This window comes from Triplophysa rosa, linkage group LG4 (assembly GCF_024868665.1).
Source record: "Triplophysa rosa linkage group LG4, Trosa_1v2, whole genome shotgun sequence".
NCBI lineage: Eukaryota > Metazoa > Chordata > Actinopteri > Cypriniformes > Nemacheilidae > Triplophysa > Triplophysa rosa.
In genome coordinates this window covers 26,803,078-26,823,377 of record NC_079893.1, presented here as the reverse complement: position 1 = coordinate 26,823,377, position 20,300 = coordinate 26,803,078, and the positions used below count along the sequence as shown (strand labels likewise).

At 37.9% G+C, this 20,300-nt stretch overlaps 1 protein-coding gene across 2 annotated transcripts; it reads left to right on the top strand.

Annotated features, from left to right (window-relative positions):
• The first annotated feature begins 46 nt into the window (after nucleotides 1-46).
• herc3 (HECT and RLD domain containing E3 ubiquitin protein ligase 3) lies at nucleotides 47-20,262 on the top strand. 2 transcript variants are annotated; one of them, XM_057331908.1, is made up of 26 exons: nucleotides 111-155; nucleotides 428-499; nucleotides 2,036-2,354; nucleotides 3,713-3,872; nucleotides 4,422-4,498; nucleotides 5,034-5,255; nucleotides 5,563-5,654; nucleotides 7,273-7,403; nucleotides 7,494-7,648; nucleotides 7,806-7,879; nucleotides 8,266-8,390; nucleotides 9,809-9,868; nucleotides 10,890-11,001; nucleotides 11,786-11,975; nucleotides 12,063-12,226; nucleotides 12,296-12,409; nucleotides 12,526-12,549; nucleotides 12,634-12,723; nucleotides 12,862-13,032; nucleotides 14,226-14,369; nucleotides 15,005-15,171; nucleotides 16,715-16,778; nucleotides 17,107-17,189; nucleotides 17,973-18,156; nucleotides 18,250-18,352; nucleotides 18,471-20,262. In XM_057331908.1, exons 3-26 carry the CDS (start codon nucleotides 2,120-2,122, stop codon nucleotides 18,677-18,679), a joined length of 3,150 nt encoding a protein of 1,049 aa, XP_057187891.1. In that variant the 5' UTR covers nucleotides 111-155; nucleotides 428-499; nucleotides 2,036-2,119; the 3' UTR covers nucleotides 18,680-20,262. The 2 variants fall into 2 exon arrangements, with proteins under 2 accessions (XP_057187892.1, XP_057187891.1); XM_057331909.1 differs by lacking the exon at nucleotides 428-499 and having other exon boundaries at nucleotides 47-155.
• Nucleotides 20,263-20,300: the final 38 nt, after the last annotated feature.

Below are 20,300 nucleotides of genomic sequence, written 5' to 3'. Positions count from 1 at the left end.
GGCCAGCGGCGTCAGTGCAGATTGACAAGAGTCACGTGAACAGTGACGCCCCTAATCTGAGTCGTAACTTCCTTGTTTTTGTCGGAACCTTTGAACTGAAACCATTTCACGAATATACGATCAAAACACACGGGGGACGAAATGCGTTTAACCAGGTAACACTATTTGTTTTTAACGACCCATTTTAGCACGTGCTCGTTTTTGTCTTACGGTATTCAGAAGACACTGTTTGCGTGACTGTCAGTGCGATGTGTCAGTTTGCGCTTCTTTATTATATCGCAGATGTCACGATCGAGGATATGAGTTTAATTCCGAAACGACAGTTTTATCGGATGTGTTAGTGATGGTGTTTGCATTATAAACGTTACGGGTTGGTTAAGGTTAATGAGGAAAATGAGACTGTAATGTGTCAGGCTTGTTTCTACAGGCCGAGCTCATCATCCCACACATGATGTCGGGTTGTGTTTCCAAACCCAGTGAGATGCCACCCCACCCTTAGGTGAATAAACAATGGTTTTATTGTAGTAAAGTTGTAGAAATCATTTTTTGGTTGATTGACTGCAGGTTATATTATATATTATGAAATGTTACTACATACACCATGACTATGGTGGTTGTTGTGGTGGTGAGACCATGAGTACATTTAGTTAATTTTCGTAAAGGCAACAGCGTTTGGTCACAAGAGACGTGATGAATATTAGAAAAGTGATGCTCCCTATGATGCTGTCTTGGGAGGCAGCTCGTATATTTTCAGACGTAACCTTCATTATATGCGTCAGGTTTGTGTAATGCAATGGGCGCGTGCTTTCAATATATGTGCGTTACGCCTTTTTCATGTTTGTTTCAAGAGATTTGACAATGACATACAAGTCGAAATTGTTTTAGAGTGAGAGTAAATGAAAAGCAAATGGAATCGTTTGCCTGCGTGTCATGTGACTTGGATATTTCTCTCGAGAAAAAGACCCAGAAATTTCACAAATGGGCCGTTCCACTTTCAACTTTTTACCGAAGCTTTTCACTGTACTGATAGGTCAGATGTCAATATTTGGTTGTTTAAATACCCATGTTAGATAAAGTTTTAAAGGATAGTTTTACTACTTAGTCAGGTAAGTGGATTGTCACATCCATAACGGAATTGTCACATCCGTAACAGTCCCTATTCCTCATAAACTGGCGCATGAAAATGATATATTTCTATAGACAGCCATTCCTTCTCCACGTATGGGTTATCATCGCATCTGGTTTGTACATTTTATTTCACATAAATCCTACAAAGTATGGTTCTCTCACAAATGCGTGTCCTTTTTTGTCACATCCATAACTCATGAATTTTTCTCACGTGCCTGATCTTTTTTTGATGTCTATCAGGTTTAGTATGATATAAACGGATGATTCAATATGCTGCTTATAAATACATTCTCTGAGAATTTATATTTCAAGTGTTGACTGAAAATGTCACATACGTAACGCTGGAATTGCCCAAATGCATCCGTTTCAGAAATGACAAACCGATTTAAAAGTCAACGTGAATTTAAAGATTTCTCATCAAGATTATTTTACCTACAATTTTCAATCTGCATTCATTTAACCATCTCTTCGTGAATTTCTCCTAAACCATTCTAATGGATTTAAAGGTCATAATAGGAATCGTGTTGGTTATAATGGAGTCTGTGAGGCTCTACTGGTAATGTAATGTGTTGGGTTCTATTGGTGGGATGTTATCTTGCATAACACTGTTACAAAGTCCTACTGGAATACGACCCAAAGCACACCACATAAAGGAGTTTTGTAACGGCTTTAATGGAAAGCAGCTAATGGTTCATAATAGCATTGGAATTGCTTATTCTATGTAACCACACCAGGAAGTTTGTTAAGATACGTCACAAGTCCCTGCCGTCTTCACTAGCTGTCATTTACACACGCACTGCTCGATATGAAAGAAGGAATGGGGTGTGTCCACCTCCCGTCCCTCTTAGTTATTTGCGTCTCTAGATATAAATCTGTTTCTCATCTCAGGCTGTTTGTTGTTCTCCAGGTCCGTCGTCTACAGGCGGAGAGGGCAAGGCTGTATACCCTAGGAGCTCCTAATTCCGGATCGTTCCATCTGTGTCTTTTATATATGTCAATCATGATGCTGTGCTGGGGAAGCTGCTCTTGGGGTCAGCTGGGAATCGGCATGTCGGAGGTGACTGTTGCCGAGCCGAGGAGCTGTTGCGTGTTCGACGGGAGGGGTCTTAAAGAAGTGGCGTGCGGAACCCACCACTCGGTCTTCCTGTTGCATGATGGGAGCGTGTACACATGTGGCTCTAACAGTCACGGTCAGCTGGGCCATGACAAAGGAGGATCCAGACCAGGTAAGCAACACCCTAGCAACTGTATAGCAGACTACACAAGCCTTAGCAACCACATAGCAACATTTGGACATTTTTGTTAAATTGTTTATGTGAGTTTACGGTTCATATAAACAGTATGCCAAGTCAATAATGTTGTGTAACCTTTGTTTGTTGCCAGCGATGACACAATGAAGCAATCATGTGACATGGACAGTCCTATAAAATCATGGCGTGCTTGCTTATGTTATTAGTGTTGCATTATATTGCATTAACAGTGATGACGGGTGAACTCTTTACCCAGCATGCACTGTGACTCCTCACTTCATGGTTGCTAATCCGGTTTATAAGAAAACTATTCCAAGCAGCAGACGGTTCTCTCACATGTCAGTGTTAATGAATGCTATCAAGTGCCATTTATCCAATAGCAGGTTCTGTTCTGGGTGGGTGTGTGTGTTGGTATGAGGGGCTTCCATGGATGCAGGACAGGAGGTCAGGAATCTGGCAAAAGCCATAAAAAAATTAGGAGACCTCTTCAAAATTATTTTCAGTTTTTCAGAAATGACCTTTTCTAGGTACGATTAGGTAAAATGATGACGTTGTTTTCATTCCGTGAACTACTAACAATATTTCCACCAAAAGTCAAATAATAATAGGTACTTTATTTGCATTTATTTGCAGAAAATGAAAACTGGAGAAACAGGTCAAAATAACAGAAAACAAGCTCTGTCTTTTTTCAGACCTCAAATACTGCAAAGAAAACAAGTTCATATGCACTTTAAGCAACACAACAGTAATATTGCACATGCATTTAGGAAAAGTTCAAAAAATATTTGATAATCTGGTGTGTTTTGTCATGCTGTCAGTTGTACACATTGCTGTTGGATGACTTTATGTCACTCATGAGGTTTGATTTTGTTGAAATTCAACAGACATTTGACCGTGATGTCCACAATACATCTATTTCAATACATCTATCATTTTTTTATATTTGTCTGTATTAGAAAACGTATTTAAATGTTTTAAGCAGCTTGTTTGGACTTTTTTACAGTAGCATGTTATGCATGCATGAATTAAAATGCAGCATCAAATGTTTCGATAAAGAAATTGAAAGAAATTCAGGTTTGCCAATCATTTTCAATTGCGTTTTGTTTAACATGCCATTGCTCCACCTTCACACACACCGAAGGGGATTTTCTTTGCTTTCTCTTTTATTAAAACCGAAAGAATAGAAGTATTTGATGCGGTATGTTGATGCTAAACACGCCCTGGCACAAGCTGCTTTAAAAACCAAACATGCCACAGGTCACTTGCCAATGTCCACAATGAAATAAAGATGATGTTATGATGTATTAAATGCTTGTTTTGTGTGGCTTTCTCAGAGCTGGTTGGATCTCTGGATGCTCAGAAGATAGCTGGAGTGGCCAGTGGTCAGACTCATTCTCTGGCTGTGAATGAGCAGGGTCAGGTGTTTGCCTGGGGCTCCGGTAAAGGAGGACAGCTCGGTCTGGGTACAGCCGAGGAGGCGGTCCGTGTGCCCAGGTTAAAGATTGCATTGCTTCTTCATGGACCACGAGAACAATTTTCCACTCGATAAAACAGTAGTATGTTAAAATGACTTATTACACGGCTCGTTGGAATGCTTGATTCTGATTGGCCAGTCGCGACATTTGCAGGTTCGTTATTCCCAGATAACAACCTCTCAAAACGAATTACACAGTAACTCGGATGCAGCAAATCATTTTGACAGTTTTTTTGACAAATTAAATATAAATATGTCTTTTAATAACATATATGACATTATATTTACAAATGATTAAACCAAATTGCTGTGTTCGTGACATTTGAATGTTTGAAAGAAAATGGCTTTTCCTCACGGAAGGTCGGCATTCGGTAAACATGAGCTAATAAATTATTACAAATATTGTCTATTTTTTTCTCATGTGGCAAGTAGCTACTGTATGTAATAAGTGGGATAATGTACAAGCCGCCGGTTGTTATCGCAGAAATAAGCCCCGACGGTGTGATCGGGACCCGAAGCAGAGTACATTATCCCTTACACATACCGACTCATTCTTGTTTTCTATCTAGGTTGATCAAAAAGTTGTGCGAACATCGAATCTCACAAGTTATGTGCGGCAACCAACATTGTATAGCACTTTCAAAAGGTAAGAGCGGATTCATTTGTTGTATCAGCATTAGGGATGTAACGATTCACCGTGAGCCGGTTGAAAATCGATTATAATGTGTGACGATTCAAATCGGTTGAGGTGTGAACTGAATCGCAATACATTTTTTGAACAGCAGGGGCCGCCATGTTCACTGCAAACCTAAACGTGGACATGCTGATATTTCTTAAATGCAAAAAAATCCAAGAAAAGCTCAGACAGTATTAGTTTGTTTATATTAAAGAGACTTTTTCTATTATTAATTTGTTATAAAATTGCAGTTTAGTTTTGTTATTTGAAATAAAACATAATTTTATTATACAAAGAAACGTGAAGCATTTAAGAAATAATGCAAGCGAAGTTGTTCATTTCTAATTTGTTTCAACTCATTTTGTAAAATTAAATCGTGAGTAAATCGTGAATAAATCGCATCGTGAGATCAGAATCGTGACTTGCATCGTGAGCTGAGTGAATCGTTACATCCCTAATCAGCATGTCTGTCGTTGCACCGATCTGACGGTCCCGCTCTCCTCAGACGGTCAGGTGTTCGTGTGGGGGGAGAACGCCAGCGGTCAGCTGGGATTAGGGAAGGGAGAGCCGAGCACTCGGTCCCCGCAGCCTCTCAAATCTTTGGGTGGGATTCCACTGGCTCAGATCAGCGCTGGAGGAGATCACAGCTTCGCTCTGTCCCTCTCTGGAGCCGTGTTCGGCTGGGGGAAGAACAGCGCCGGGCAGCTGGGACTCAATGATGAACTAGGTAAAGCTGACAGGCGGTTGACAGTCTGCTCTAGAGTCCACTCGGGTGTTAATAGCAGGCGTAAATAGGGTCTAGCTTTGCAGTCCCTTAAATATTTTTTAAGTTCTTTTTTGGCCTTTATAGCTTTGCTTTTTAGGACAGCGATCATACGGCGAGAGAGAGGGGAACACTCTGGAAAAGTCAAGGAGAGGACCATGAGCGAGACAGCACACTTGGCAGATTTTTTGTTAAATTCCACTGTAGCGTGCCAATATAACACAACACGATTGTCTTGTGTTGTCTTATTCTTGTGTGTGTGATCTCATAGATCGGGCCGTTCCCTGCCATATTAAGTTTCTGAGGTCACAGAAAGTCGTCTTCATCAGCTGTGGAGAGGAACATACCGCTGCATTAACTAAGGTACCGTACATACTGTAGATGAACACCTAATGCAACCCAGTTGTCGTTTCACAATAGTGGCCAAATGTGATGTCTGGGGTGGCGTTTTTGTGCAATATTTGCTTTTATGCGCTCTTGGGTTAGGTTAAAACATCAAAATGTGAGGTCGATGTTACAAAATGGACAAAACACTTCAAATGTAAGGTATTTATCGGACAATATTATTTGTCAAAAGAGCAAACTACAGCATATAAGGGAATGTGGGTTTTATTCTAATATACAAAAAAAAAAACAGAGAAAATCATTAAGCTCACAGGGAATTAAGCAAAAATTTATTATAATTACATCTTTTTAAAGAAATTTTGGTCCTCTTGTGGTAATATTTTGGAGTCGATCTTCTGGGCTGTGCAGGTGTGTTGTGTGTTATATTTAAGCCTCCTTAAAGTCTTAAGTTAAATTTAAATCTGAGCTTCAGTTCACACTCCAAACACATCAATGCAACATAAATACAACATTTTTAATACATCTTTAATAAACTATTTGAATAAAGAGCAAAGATGTCAACTGTCCAAAGTTGAACAGTTTTCCATATTTTACCATCCTGTTAAGTGCAAATTTTAGCAATGATTTAATGGTTATATTAACCCCGCAAATGTTTTTATATATAAATTATTCAAATTGAAATTGTTATTTGCTTTCATTACTCACATTTTATCCACTTGCAATTTTACAGTAAAGTAAAAATAAAAGTAGGGCTGTCAAACGATTAATCGCGATTAATCGCATCCAGAATAAAAGTTTGTGTTTAAAAAATATATGTCTGTGTACTGTACATATTAATTTTGAATAAACACATACACATACATGCATATTCATAAGAAAAATGTATACATGTTTATATATACAATTTTAATATTGGTAACTATGAATAAATACATTTCTCCTAAATATATATGCATGTATGTGTGTGTTTTTGTGTTTATAACTACAAAATTAATATGCACAGTACACAGACATATATTATGTAAACACAAACTTTTATTCTGGATGTGATTAATCGCGATTAATCGTTTGACAACCCTAAATACAAGTAAAGTAAAAGTAAAGCAAACTAATGTAAAGTAAAATGAAAGTAAAGTCAAGTCAAAATAAAAGTAAAGCAAAGTAATTTAAAAAGTAAAGTAAAAATTCAATTAGATTGTTTTAAATTAAAATTTAATTTTACTTTACTTTACTGTACTGTTCTTTACTTTTATATTTTTGTTTTACTTTTTACTTGACTTTACAATAAATTAAAATAAAAAATATTTTATTTTCATAGATGCTTCCAAAAAGAAAGCGAAACAAAGCAAAAAACAAAGCTCTAGTTCCAGAAGGTATTGAAATAGAATATACGAAATAACTGGAAACATTTTTACCATATACATTTATTTTCTTGCTGCCTATTTTCAAGACTCGAGGTTTAAAAATAAAATCAGGAAACTATTCATAAAGATGTGAAAGTTGTTTTGGGGTCAGTTTTGAGCTTAACAAGAGGGTTAAGTTAAATTGTGTCTGATTAAATGCGAGATGTTGAAAAACAACACATTTTTTATTTTCATGCCTGAGTTTGGTCATTGCTGTGTCGTGTTCGCTTCAGGAAGGAGGTCTGTTCACATTTGGAAACGGTTTGAGAGGACAGCTGGGCCACGACTCCACACACAGCGAGCCTCTTCCACGCCGAGTCATGGAGCTCATGGGTACTGAGGTGTCTCAGATCGCCTGTGGACGGTAAGAATTTCACAATCCATCTGTTGGGCCTCTGTCTGTCGATCTGTCAGTCTTCAGATAGGCACACGCATTTCTCTTTGTGCGTTCCAGGCATCACACCCTGGCCTTCGTGCCCTCCACAGGTCTGCTGTACGCATTCGGCTGCAACGCCCAGGGGCAGCTGGGCACCGGCCTCATAGGAAACTCCAAGAGCCCACTTCCTGTCCGCAACAACCATCCCCTGTGCACTGGAAATACACACACAAGTATGTGCATCTATCCCATTGTGAGACATGATTACGTTGACGGATGAGAATATCAAATGACACTTTATTGCTTCCGATTGAAGAATAATAGCTTTGAACAAATCACTTGTGTTGTTACGTAACTGCCGAGTGAACTTAATATCTTCTCTGTGTGCAGAAGCAGAACGCTACTACATCAGTAAAATTCACAGCGGAGGCGATCACAATTTCCTCTTGTTGTCTAACAAGGAGGTAATCCTGCCATTTATCACAGTTATATCAGCAGAGATGTAAAACACAGATGGTATTATAGTACTTTGATAGGTTTATGCAAATTACTATGTTCCTTAGGGGTGTTAGCCGTGTACCTGCTCACATTATTGGGTTATCTGTGATGAATGTATAAACAACTGTGTAATAATCTACATGGAGTCCACATGGAGGCGCTGTAACCTCAGTATAATGGAAATACGTACATGGCAAACAAAGCTGCTGTTGTTGTGTTTAATTGAATTTTTTGTTTAGTTGCTGTTCAGGGTAATTAGGAATAAGGACTCATTCTAGGACACAACATTTGTTTGGTTTGTGCTGTAGATATGTTGTTATATTTCTGTGTGTGTGTGTGTGTGTGGGAACAGAGAACGTGTTGTCCCGAGGATTTTCGCATTATGAATACCACCAAGAGCATCACGCTGATTAATTCTGAGAGTCTGGACAGCTGGAGGATAAAACTCCACGACAACTGCGATTCAAGCATCACAAAGTGAGTCTGTCATTTGTTTGGTAGGCAGTAAATAGAGTTAGGTTAAGAGCTCAGCAAACGGTGCATCATCTTACAATGTAAATTAACTGCATTGGATGAATTTAACAATGCACGTAAATGACAAAATATGAAGTACTTCAAAATGACATATATATATATATATATATTGAGTAGTAATGTGTGATTTAAGGTACATTAACTGTAACAGTACTTAAAGGAATAGTTCCACCCTAAAATAAACATTTTCCCCTGGCCATAATTTTCTCACCTTTTGCTATTCCAGATGTATTTTTTCTTGTTTTCAGTTGAAAGCAAACAAATAAAAACATTAAATAATACATTTTAAATGTAATCAGTTTTATTCATTATTAAATAAATTCAGTTTTGAATTTTTTTAAGCTAAATTGTTTTTTATTTGATAGGAAGTTATATTAGAGTTGTATTTGATATGGGTCTCAAAATCACACACACATATTAATAAATGTATTACGTTTATGAATACACACAAAAGTATAACAACAATTATAAATGTCCTAAGTTTCTGAATTATGAATGTCCTTGTGACTGAAAATTGTTAATATTTGACTTTAAAACAGAGTTATTATAGTTTTCATTTGAGTTTTATTTCGTTTTTTGTTTTTTTTAATTAGCTTTTATTTTTAGATCTTTAGTTTTTATGTTAATTTTAGTTAAAGTTTTAGCAATTTTGATATATGCTTTTGTCATTTTATAATAAAAAAATTTTTATGTTGCTATATAATATTAATTCATTTCTATTTTAGTTTTATTTCAGTTTTTGTTTATTATTATAATTTTAGTGCTTTAAACTTATTTCAATTTATTTTTGAGGCAACATTTCAATTTTTCCTTTAGTTAAGTTTTTCCCCATCATTTTTAGGTCAATATTTGATTTGATTTTAATGAACAGAGACGTTTTCAAAGTTTTAATTTTAGTAAACTAAAATAACCTTGTAACAAATATTTTGATCTTATTTAGTGATATTGAAACCCAAACGAGTCCATCTGAGATCTAAATTCAGATGGACGACATCTCATTGGTTCTTGCATGTCTCGTGACTAGTTATTGTATGGTAGTCATAAACATCCGGAATGGCATGCGTTGGAGTAAATTATAAGATAATTATATAGTCTATATATTATAATTTCTTCTTTCTTTTTTAAATCGAAGCTTTATTTTCAAAGAGAAAAACAATGTCATTTGTTGTAATTGGAGATTTGCTCGCAGTATAGACGCATTCGTATTCTGTTAAACTGTATTAAAGATTTGAAATAAATGAATAAACATGTTTCAAATGCAATGAAAGTTATTACATTTGTTAAAAGATGATATTCTGAATATCTCTCTTTTCAAAATGAATATCGATTTGATTTCAAATCTATCCATCTCTTCCATCTAGTGACATCATAGTCCTGTTGTCCTCGACCGCTTGTTGGAACGCCAGCTTCTTGGACCAAAGGTGAGCAGTTTACATCTTCCCGATGGAAAGCTGATCATTTGTGATGGATCCACAGTTAATGCCAGATACTAATTCTTTGTAAACACATCAGCAAGCCTTGACGTCTCCAGCTCAAACCGCACAAAAAGCAGAGCGTCTTTAAGTGTGCACATGGCTTGATGATTGTTTTCTCAACAAGACCCTTTTAAACCTCATCCTCCTTGATCCAGTGCTTGCTAGCGTACACTGTCGATAATCTTCGGCCAAAAACATTTCAAGAGATTATCTGGTTACATAAGCGGCAACTGGTTCTGCCAGTGTTCAGACTTGAGTATTATGGGACGAAAGGTTGAGTGCTCATATGGTGCCTTTGTCTCTAATCGTTTTCTCGATGAAGATTCTTTTTAGGTTTATTTTCTGTCCTGCTTTATTTTTACGAATGAAATTAGATAGTGTTAAATTAAATCAGTTGAGCAGATCAAATTGAATGGGATTAGATTGAATTAAACTGATGGAATAGAATTGAGTTAAAACCAAATGTACTGGATCAATCGGATCAGATGGTTTGAGTCCATTTTTATCGGATTAAACCTGATCAATGGAATCAAAACTAAATGGATCAAATTGGTTTGACAACCAAATCGAATCCATCAACAATGGCTTGAAACTGTTCTTTGGCTTAATGTGTTTGGGAGTCATTCGCGTGGACAGGACGAAGATGATTGACACACTTGGCTCAGGTTCATATGCTCGTGTGTAGAGATCATCCTCAGACTTACTCACCTGCAGATTTGTATTGACGCCCAGAGCGTGATCCCCCTTTATCCCTTCACAACCAAAGATTCAAGACATAAGAGGGACCTAATATTGGATTGTTTTGTGCCACCATTTACTTGATTTTTCATTATTATTTGTTTGTAAAAAATGTAACCGTTTGAACACAGCACAGTCATTGTTTCAATTGTTGCAGTTTTAATTGTTTCAAACATTTTAAGGCTTTACAGGGTCATGAAAGTAAACGTTTAACCTGTTTCTATCACAGTGATGATGGCCATTTCAAAACCAACCCTAAAGTCCCTGGCATCGACTTCGATGCAGTCCGACTGCTGTTTGACACTCTCATGAAACCGACCTTCTCGAGACTTCTGGAGCAGGTGTGTGTGTTATAATGTCGGGTTAAGATCGGGTTCAGATCTATTGACAGAAATGCAATATAATAAACATAACTGTGTCTTCAGAGAGGAAGCGTTATGTTTTTATTACCTCGGAATGAGCTATTTCTATCTACAGACTGACACCGCGGGTCCACTTACATGGAATTCGCCATGTTGTTTCTACAGTAGCCCTGAATGGACAAACTGCTCTACAGAGCGCGTTTTGTAAATATCTGCTTCAGCACAGAAGCGAAAACGTGACGACATCTTAGTTCTGTATCAACCGCCGTAGTGCTTCGAAAGAAAGCTCACCACTAGGTGTCGCTAAATTTCATAAACTGGACCTTTAAAAGACACCAAATGAAGAGTTTGGTTCCAAAATGAGATGACTGTTGAGATGTTTATTATTATGTTATCATGTTTTTCATGTGTTTTATAATGTTAGTTAGCTGTATTTGTTTAGTTATTATGGCTTAAATCAAAACAAACCAACTGCAGTTATTTATGATTATGATATTTATGCAGTTATGATATTAATTGGAATGCAAATTTAAAAACATGATTTTTGAAAAGAACCAAACTCTTCAAATAGTCTTCCGTGGATTTCTTCAAATGTAATGAGAAGCCTTGTGTACATAAACCATCTGAATTTCCATCTTTTGTACATTGATAAATGATCCGCAATTTACAAACAAATACACTGCCATGTTGCACATTTATCTTATAAATCACAATCCTACTTATCCCACAAATCTGATGGTATATCTCTCAACTGTTTTTCAAGGTTACGAAGAGCTTCGAGAGTTTGTTGATCCCTCAGCTGCCCTGCTCTCCTCCAGACGTGGAGGCCATGAGGATCTACCTGATCCTGTCGGAATGTCCCGCGCTCCAAGACTCCAAAAACTACATCTCTCTCACCATCCCTCTCGCCATGGCCATCCTCCGACTGGACGCCAACCCCAGCAAAGTGCTCGGTGTGATGCTCCTGATGCTTTTTTAGCAACGCAACGCTTGCTTGGCATGTCAAGGTGGTCAACTCCGACCTTGTCTCTTTATCACAGATAACTGGTGGTCTCTGGTGGATTGTGAAGTGTTCTCCAGGTTAGTGGAGATGTATAAAAGCATCGTGGTGTTTCTGTTGGCTGGTGGTAGAGCGCTCCTGATGCCCGTGTTTCTGGAGAGCTACATCTGCGCTGCGTTACGACTGCTGGAGAAACTGCACAAGGTAACTTCTCGAACCTCAGCACTTACTTCTCCAACACTGCTCAATACTGAAGTGTGGTTTTTGCCGTAGGTCAACCTGAAAGCCCGTCGTGTGGAGTACAACCACTTCTACATCCCTGACATCGCCAGCCTGGTGGACATCCAGGAAGACTACCTCAAGTGGTTTCTGCGTAAAGCCGATATTGTGCGTATAGTGTCGCTTTGCTTTTCGCATTTACAGATGCCAATTTGCTTATCAAAAAATGAAAATACAAATGATTTTGAATGCAACAGTCACGAGTCGTTGTTTTCCTCTTACAGAAAATGCGATACCCTCCGGTGCAGGTACTTTTGCTCTAAGTCCATTTTAGCTTGTTCTCGGACGGTCGTGACGGCCTCTGTTTGATCACGTGAATCTTGTTTTCTCAGAGTTCTGTCACATTATGTGCCTACCCGTTCTTATTGAACGCTCAAGCCAAGACAACCGTGCTGCAGACAGATGCCGAGCTCCAGATGCAGGTACTGAAAATAAACCCGGTTTAGATTCTGAATCTGAAATGAACAGTTTTGAATGTGTGTTTTGCGAACTTTGAGGTATTCACTACAATAATATCTTGTTCCATTGGTCAGTGAGTTTACCTTTGTTTGTTCGTTTAGATGGCGGTAAGCGGCGCTAACTTGCACAACGTCTTCATGCTGTTGACCATGGAACCGTTGCTGGCCAGGAATCCTTTTCTTGTGCTTCACGTACGGAGGAATCATTTAGTCAGCGACGCTCTGCGGGAGCTCACCGTCTACAACGATATAGACCTGAAGAAGCCGCTCAAGGTTTGTAAAGCTTGCATTCTTTTCGTATGAGAAGTATATGAAAATAAAATGGTGCCACAAAACCTTGCATGCTCAGGGGAAGATTTGGGAAAGAGCACAAAAGATTGCAGGCGTAAAATAAATTCCAGTAAGAAACTTAATTGATTACAAAATGAACTTCATTGGTTACAAAACATTAGACCCGCCTACCTTCTTACGACAGCAAAGCTCGACGCGAGAACTGTAAACGCTAAATTTGTTAGCTGCCTGTAATTTTTGCGTACAAAACTGCATTTAGAGACAAAAGCGTGGAAAAATACAGCCAGAAGAATACAGAATGTATTTATTTTATGTTATATATTTATGTTATAAGATTTATGTTGCAAATCTTGTTTTCTTGCTCTTAAAACTTGACTTGCATCTTCACAAAATGTATTTCGCTCACATGAACTTATTTTACTTGAACTTTATCTTATCATATGCACACTTTTACAATTTTTCCCTAATTTGAAAATCTTTTAGGCATTATTTTACCACGTGCCTGGCCCGAAGTTTACTTCCAGTCTGCGTTTGGTATCTGGCTAGTGTCTAATAATATAACTATTTATATGTATTTTAATTTATATTCATATTTTATTGTATAATAATTGTATTAAATAAACAATTTGTAACTTTAAGATTTAAGTTAAGCCAAGTGACGGTTCTTCTACTGGTTACCCAGAACAATACTGGCTAGACATGCTTTTAACTTGCTAGCTAATGTCATTTACTTGTTATTTCTTTTGCTCGTTATCAGAAATAATCTCCTGGGATTCTATTCCGTGCGGATACCGGAAGTTAAATTTGGGCCACAAAAGCGTTCATGCGCACTAACGTTTGTTTGTTGCGTTGAAACCGGGTATACAAAGAATACAAATAATGACAAGCTAATCCTTAAAAGCGCGGTTTATTACAGCCTGGTAGCTTGTAAACAACTTTAGTTTTCTGTTAAAAACTGCAGAAAGAAATTGTGGGGAAGCCGACCAATCCGATTGATCAGATGAACTTGTGATTTTTGAAAGCTCCTCAAAAAATGTCCAACACACCTCAGATGGTCCTTCAATGCTCTGGAACCTAAGAGTTTGTTAGTTCTGCAATGAATTGTATTAAATAGCATTTTTTTTTATTGTTGAACAGCATACCTCATAATAACACGCAGTCATTGATGGTTATAGGTCATCTTTGATGGAGAGGAAGCAGTAGATGCTGGAGGAGTCACTAAGGAGTTCTTCCTGCTCCTTCTAAAAGAGCTGATGGATCCCATCTATGGCATGTTCACCCAGTACACCGACTCCAATCTGCTCTGGTTCTCTGATAAAGTGAGTTTTGGCCTTAGTTTCTATAGCTGCACTCGATACATTGAGTGATTTCATAGTAAATAGTCATTCAGTTATTCAATTGTTTGATAAAAATAACCTGGGACATATTTCATCCATAGAATATTATTGAGCCGTTCTTTAAAGATATAAAGTCCAGCTCAGCTGTTTTTACTGCAAACATGATTAGTCTGATGGATTACTTCACGGCATGATGTTTACAAAACACAACATGTGATTCTACACAATGCTTTTATTTGCTTTCCCTGATTGCTAGGTGAAATTCAATTGGAAAAAAATCCTTAAAGGGACAGTTCACCCAAAAATAAAAGTTCTGACTTCATTTACTCGCCCTCGAGTTGAAATCTGTATAAATGTCTTTGTTCCAATGAACACAACGAAAGATATTTGGAAGAATGCTTGTAACCAAGCAGTTCTTTTAACTACCATTGTCATTTTTCCTATAATGGTCAATAGCGGTCAAGATCTGATTGGCTAGATTCGGAACAACTCGAGAGTGAGTAAATGATGACAGAATTTTTATTTTTGGGTGAACTGTCCCTTTAAGTGAATGAGACTTAATGAGATTGTTTTTTAAAAAGCTTTTATTCATAATCAATGTCTTATTTACATTGCAGTGTTTTGTGGAGCACAATTGGTTTCACCTCATTGGAATCATTTGTGGTTTGGCCATCTATAACTCGACTGTGGTGGACCTCCACTTTCCTCTGGTGCTCTACAAGAAGCTTCTGAATGTTTCGCCGACGCTTGATGACCTAAAAGAGCTTTCTCCTACGGAGGGCAGGTATGACACACAATGCTGACATCATCCGACTTCATCTTAAAGGGCCAGTTCATCCAAAAAAGGAAAATTCTGTCCACATTTTGAAGTTTTATTGAAGGTATCATTTACTTTTCAAACCTGTATTAGTTTCTTTCTTCTGCAAAACACAAACGAAGATATTTTGAAGAACGTCAGTAGCCAAACAACGTTGACCCCCATTGACTTCCATTGTATGGACACCAAACCACTGAGACATTTCTCAAAATATCTTCTTCTGTGTTCCGCAGAAGAAAGTGTCATATGCAGGTCTTGTACAACGTGAGGGTGGATAAATGATGACTGAATCTTTATTTTTAGGTGAACTATCCTTTATATTTATATTTTCGTCACTACATGCATTTCCTAGGAATCAAACCCATGACCATTGCGTTTCTAGCATTATTCTCAACCAGTCACACTGGAAAAACGTTTGCAAAGCTTTAAAAAACAGACGGTTCTTGAGGAATAGGGTATCTAAACTCGTACCACTCGGCTCTTGTTAGTCTCGCTCTCTAATCGAATCATCCAGACCGCCCACACTCTGTGGGTCACTATATCACAGCCCTTGTTAAGGGAAATCAATAGAGTTCCTCTGACCCCCTGAGGCTTTACTGGGAAATCGACGTCTGCACAGAGAGGTCAAGAGGAACCTTTTTCAACAGTTTGGTCTATTTTTGTGCCCTATTTTTGTGCCTTTGCTTCTGCATTACGTAAACAAGTTGTTTTTATGTAACGTTAATTAGAAGCCACCCAAAAAGCTGCTCTGAAGGGTTTGTGAGTCAACATCGGGCCACTAATTGGTCTGGAATCCTGTTTTCTCTCGGCTGCTAGGCTGTTCTTTATAGTGCCTGAATCATTTGAGACATAAAAAAACCTTATGAAAACCACCTAGTTTTCCATGTGGACCGTGTCTTGGCAATTATTCTTTTAAAAGTTGTAGTGTGATAGTTCACCCAAAAATGAAAATGTTGTCATCATTTACTCACCCTCTTGTCATTTCAAACCTATATGACTTTCTTTCTTCCATAGAACACAAAAGAAGATCATTTGAACAGCGACGGCACCCACTTCACTTGCATTGGTTTTGTGTCCATACAAAAGTGAATGGGGGCCCCCGTCGGTTACCGACTTTCTTCAAAATATCTTCTTTTGCGTTTTACTGAATTTAGTCACTCCAAACCTGTCATGGTTTATATACGGCTACTAATGTCACAGGGAAAAAAAACGGTCATTTGTTATAAGCAGGAAATGATGTTGCGTGTTCCTTCGCTGGTAATCCTGAGGTTTGCTTTTATATCCTGCAGCTGGTGTCCTCTCAACTGTGATTATACATCAGACAGACCATTTATATCCATGACTCAGAGATAAAAAGAGACGATGATAAAAACATCACAAGTTCAAAACTACTGTGACTTTATTCTAAGACAGAGAGATTTTAAAACAACAAAACTATATTTTTGGGTGACTGTCCCTTTAAGAAGTCTGTTGTTGTTTTGTCACAATGTTTCTTCTGAATGCTCTGCAGGAGTCTTCAGCAGTTGCTGGACTTTGATGGTGATGTTGAGGAGACCTTCTGTCTGAACTTTACAGTAAGATATCAAAAACATCTTTCTAAGACCTCTTAAAATGACATTTTGAGGTAGTTTTTAACATGTACAGTAGATCTATGTGGATGTATAAAAATGTATCCGTATTTATAGTTTTTCACTTTATCGCCCTGACATACTGTATACAAAATGTTATTCTTGTTTCTGTGATGCTTAAAACAGATTTGACATTTATTTATTCAGTACACTTTTATCCAAGAAGAATTCAAGTATTAATATTAGTGTATATTGATATGAATGTGTGTGAATTTCCCAGTGATGTGCTTCTGACAAAATACTGACTGACGAAATGAAATGACTGTTTCCGCAGATTACAAGGGAGTATTATGGGATCACAGAGGTTAAAGAGCTGGTGCAGGGAGGAAAGACTATCGCCGTGGACAAAACAAACAGGTGCATTTCTCGACTCTATTTTGTGTGTGTGTCTCTTTAAATAAACAGCTGAAAGAGGTCATCATAGAGAGAGAGAGAATACGTGCATTTGCCTAATTTGGCAAAAGAGGTTTTACAGTGTTGATATGAAGTTCAGTATTCTTGTCAAGGTACGGCCTTGGTGGTGCTTGTTTACAGTTTGTAACTGTTAGTAAGTCTTTTTATGCATTATACATGTGAAGACATTTAATTTAATTGTAAACCCACAAGCTTTATGTCTTTTCTTTGGTGTGGCTTATGCTTTTCTGGGAAAGATTTACACTTTGTTGCAACATGGATTTGCTTTCATTCAGACACGATTTTCAGAATTTAGAAGCACACGATTCTTTAGAAGTCTATTGTATGCCGTCGAAATTACAGGAATAGCCAAATCTGTTGATTAAATAGGAACGGTCTCATATTCTTTGTTTCGTGTATCTTTAAGGTAATGTGCCAGTTACTGTAATACAATGATTTATTTGTATTATTTGATGTAATACTTTTTTGTAATACCTTAAAATTAAAATACTGTTTTGTCGCTGTCAGTTTGCGTCTCATTTTTTTATGATTTTTTTTTAAATCATTACTATTGGTCACCCTTCACGTAACACTGTGGGTTTTGGGTTTAAAAGAACTTGTCAACTTTGACAATTGATTGTTTTTTTTTTAATTCCTATACGAGATTTCAGTCTGACAGTGACGGTATGAGAGCACTAAAGTATCGACATGACAAATCTGTACGTACGTTGGTGTTTTGACTCTCAGGAAGGAGTTTGTTCAGGCGTATCTGCAGTATGTGTTCACTGACTCGGTACAGGAGCAGTATTCCGCCTTCTCCAGCGGTTTCCTGAAGGTCTGCGGTGGAGAGATTCTCTCTCTCTTCCAGCCCTCTGAACTCATGGCCATGGTGGTCGGCAACAACAACTACAACTGGGAGGAGATGGAAAAGGTCTCGCTTCTACCAAAGAAATATGAAACATGTTTGGAAAGATACGAAACATCCACACAGTATAAATCAACATCAATTTCTTTTTATACCCAGAATGCAACGTACAAGGGCGAGTTCTCTGCCTACCACCCAACGGTCGGGATGTTCTGGGAGGTGTTTCATGAGTTTCCGCTGGAGAAAAAGAAGCAGTTCTTATGTAAGTTGAAGTAGTTCTTGGTATGAATAGATCTTTCTGCAAAGAAGGTCTGTATAGCTATTTGTTCACAACTCTGATTTGCAATATGAATGCAAACTGAATCCTGTTTTTCTTGTAGTGTTCCTGACAGGCAGCGACCGCATCCCCATCCACGGCATGGCTAGTCTACGTATAGTCCTCCAATCCACCGCTGCTGAAAAGCACTATCTGCCCGTGGCTCACACCTGCTATAACATGCTGGACATGCCCTGCTACCAGACCAAAGAGACCCTGCGCCAGCGTCTCACGCAGGCCGTGGAGCAGTACGAGGGCTTCAGTCTGGTCTGAACTGGACTGGGGGGAATGGTCTGGAAGTCGGCCGGAGAGATTGCTTGCCATATGCTGGAACTGCACTTTAATCCTTTGGAGATACGGAAGAAAAGCTACTCTCGTATTTAGCGCAGACGAGCACATACCGAATATGATTTGAGTAAATCTGTTATTTTTCTATTTTTACAGAGTGACTTGCTGATTTGGTTGCGCAATGTTTCTTTTACTCTTGTTTTTTTTTGGCGCGCGGGGGGGTGTGGGCGGTAAAGTTTCTATTTTTTAAATAATGACAAATTAATATTGAAGATTAGGATGGAATAGTGTGTAAAATAAATATTCAATTTTCTGTATGTTTTTTAAATATATTGAATTCATCGTGTAAATTCATTTTATTTAGACTTTTTGGAACACATCTGGTAGTTGAAACACAAAATGTCCTCCTTTCATCATTACTACCAGAAAAGGAAAGTTCACCCAAAACTGAAAATTCTTGATTATTTATTCAACCTCGTGTCTTCTACTGAACACAAACGAAGATAGGAACGTTCAACAACACCCACCCCCATTGACTTTCATTGTATTCCATGTGACACAAAACCACAATTCTCCAAAAACAGTATCTTCTTTTGTGTTACACGTAAGAAAGAAAGTCATAAAGGTTTTAAATGATAAGAGGGTGAATTATAGATTTTATTTTTGGGTGAGCTATCCCTTTAAACGCCGCTTAGAAAGACAGGCTATCACCACAACCTTCGCCTTGGGGTTTTGTCCGAGATCAAGATGGGAGAAAAAACAGAACCCCACCAGACAGCATTTTAAACACCACACAATAATTCCTTTTGTTCTGTGTTTGTGCACAGTTTGGACAGATTATGCAGTTTCTCATCTCCTGAATCCATTTTTCCTTTCCTTTGTACATAATCAATACACAACGTGACTATGCCACGCCGCAGGTGGATGCTGCTTTTAAAAAATCTATATTTTGCAGTTTTTCGTGGAAGCTTTCAGTTGAGATGATGTTGAGGGATGTAAAATCAGCAATAACTACTGGTTGACATTTGCGTGCGTTTAATGGGATTTATTAATAGCTATCTGCATTTTAATCCAACAAATGTGAATAAACTAATCGTCACATTATTTTTTACATTCAATCTGTAAGTTTTCAGTTAAATTGATCACGTTCTCTCACAGAAAGGTTGCGTGTTTTCTTTCTGAAGATGTTTGACTGTTGGTTTGCTTTGGGGAAAATATCAAAGTGACTTTGTTATGGTTCCTCTGTAGTTCTTGATGTGCTCAAAGACAAAGAGAATGAAACGTGTCTGTAAGGGACCACAGTGATGTGTTTACTCTGGTGACCCGTGTTGTTTCGCATCTAGCTGCATGAGACGTGTTTGTTTGTATGATGGAAAGTCACACACACACACACACGAGTGTTTTTATCCAATTTATTCCTTTCTGTCAATGTATGCAAACAAGGGCTTCTTAGTGGCTAAAGATGCATTGTTATTTTAGTAAAGTATATTTACTTTTATAGCTTTCAAATGAAATATATTGTTTTATCTATTTTTGTTCCAGAATAATACAATTATAATTTCGCCTCATCCCGTGTTGTGCTCGTTTTATTTCACAAACCCCAGCA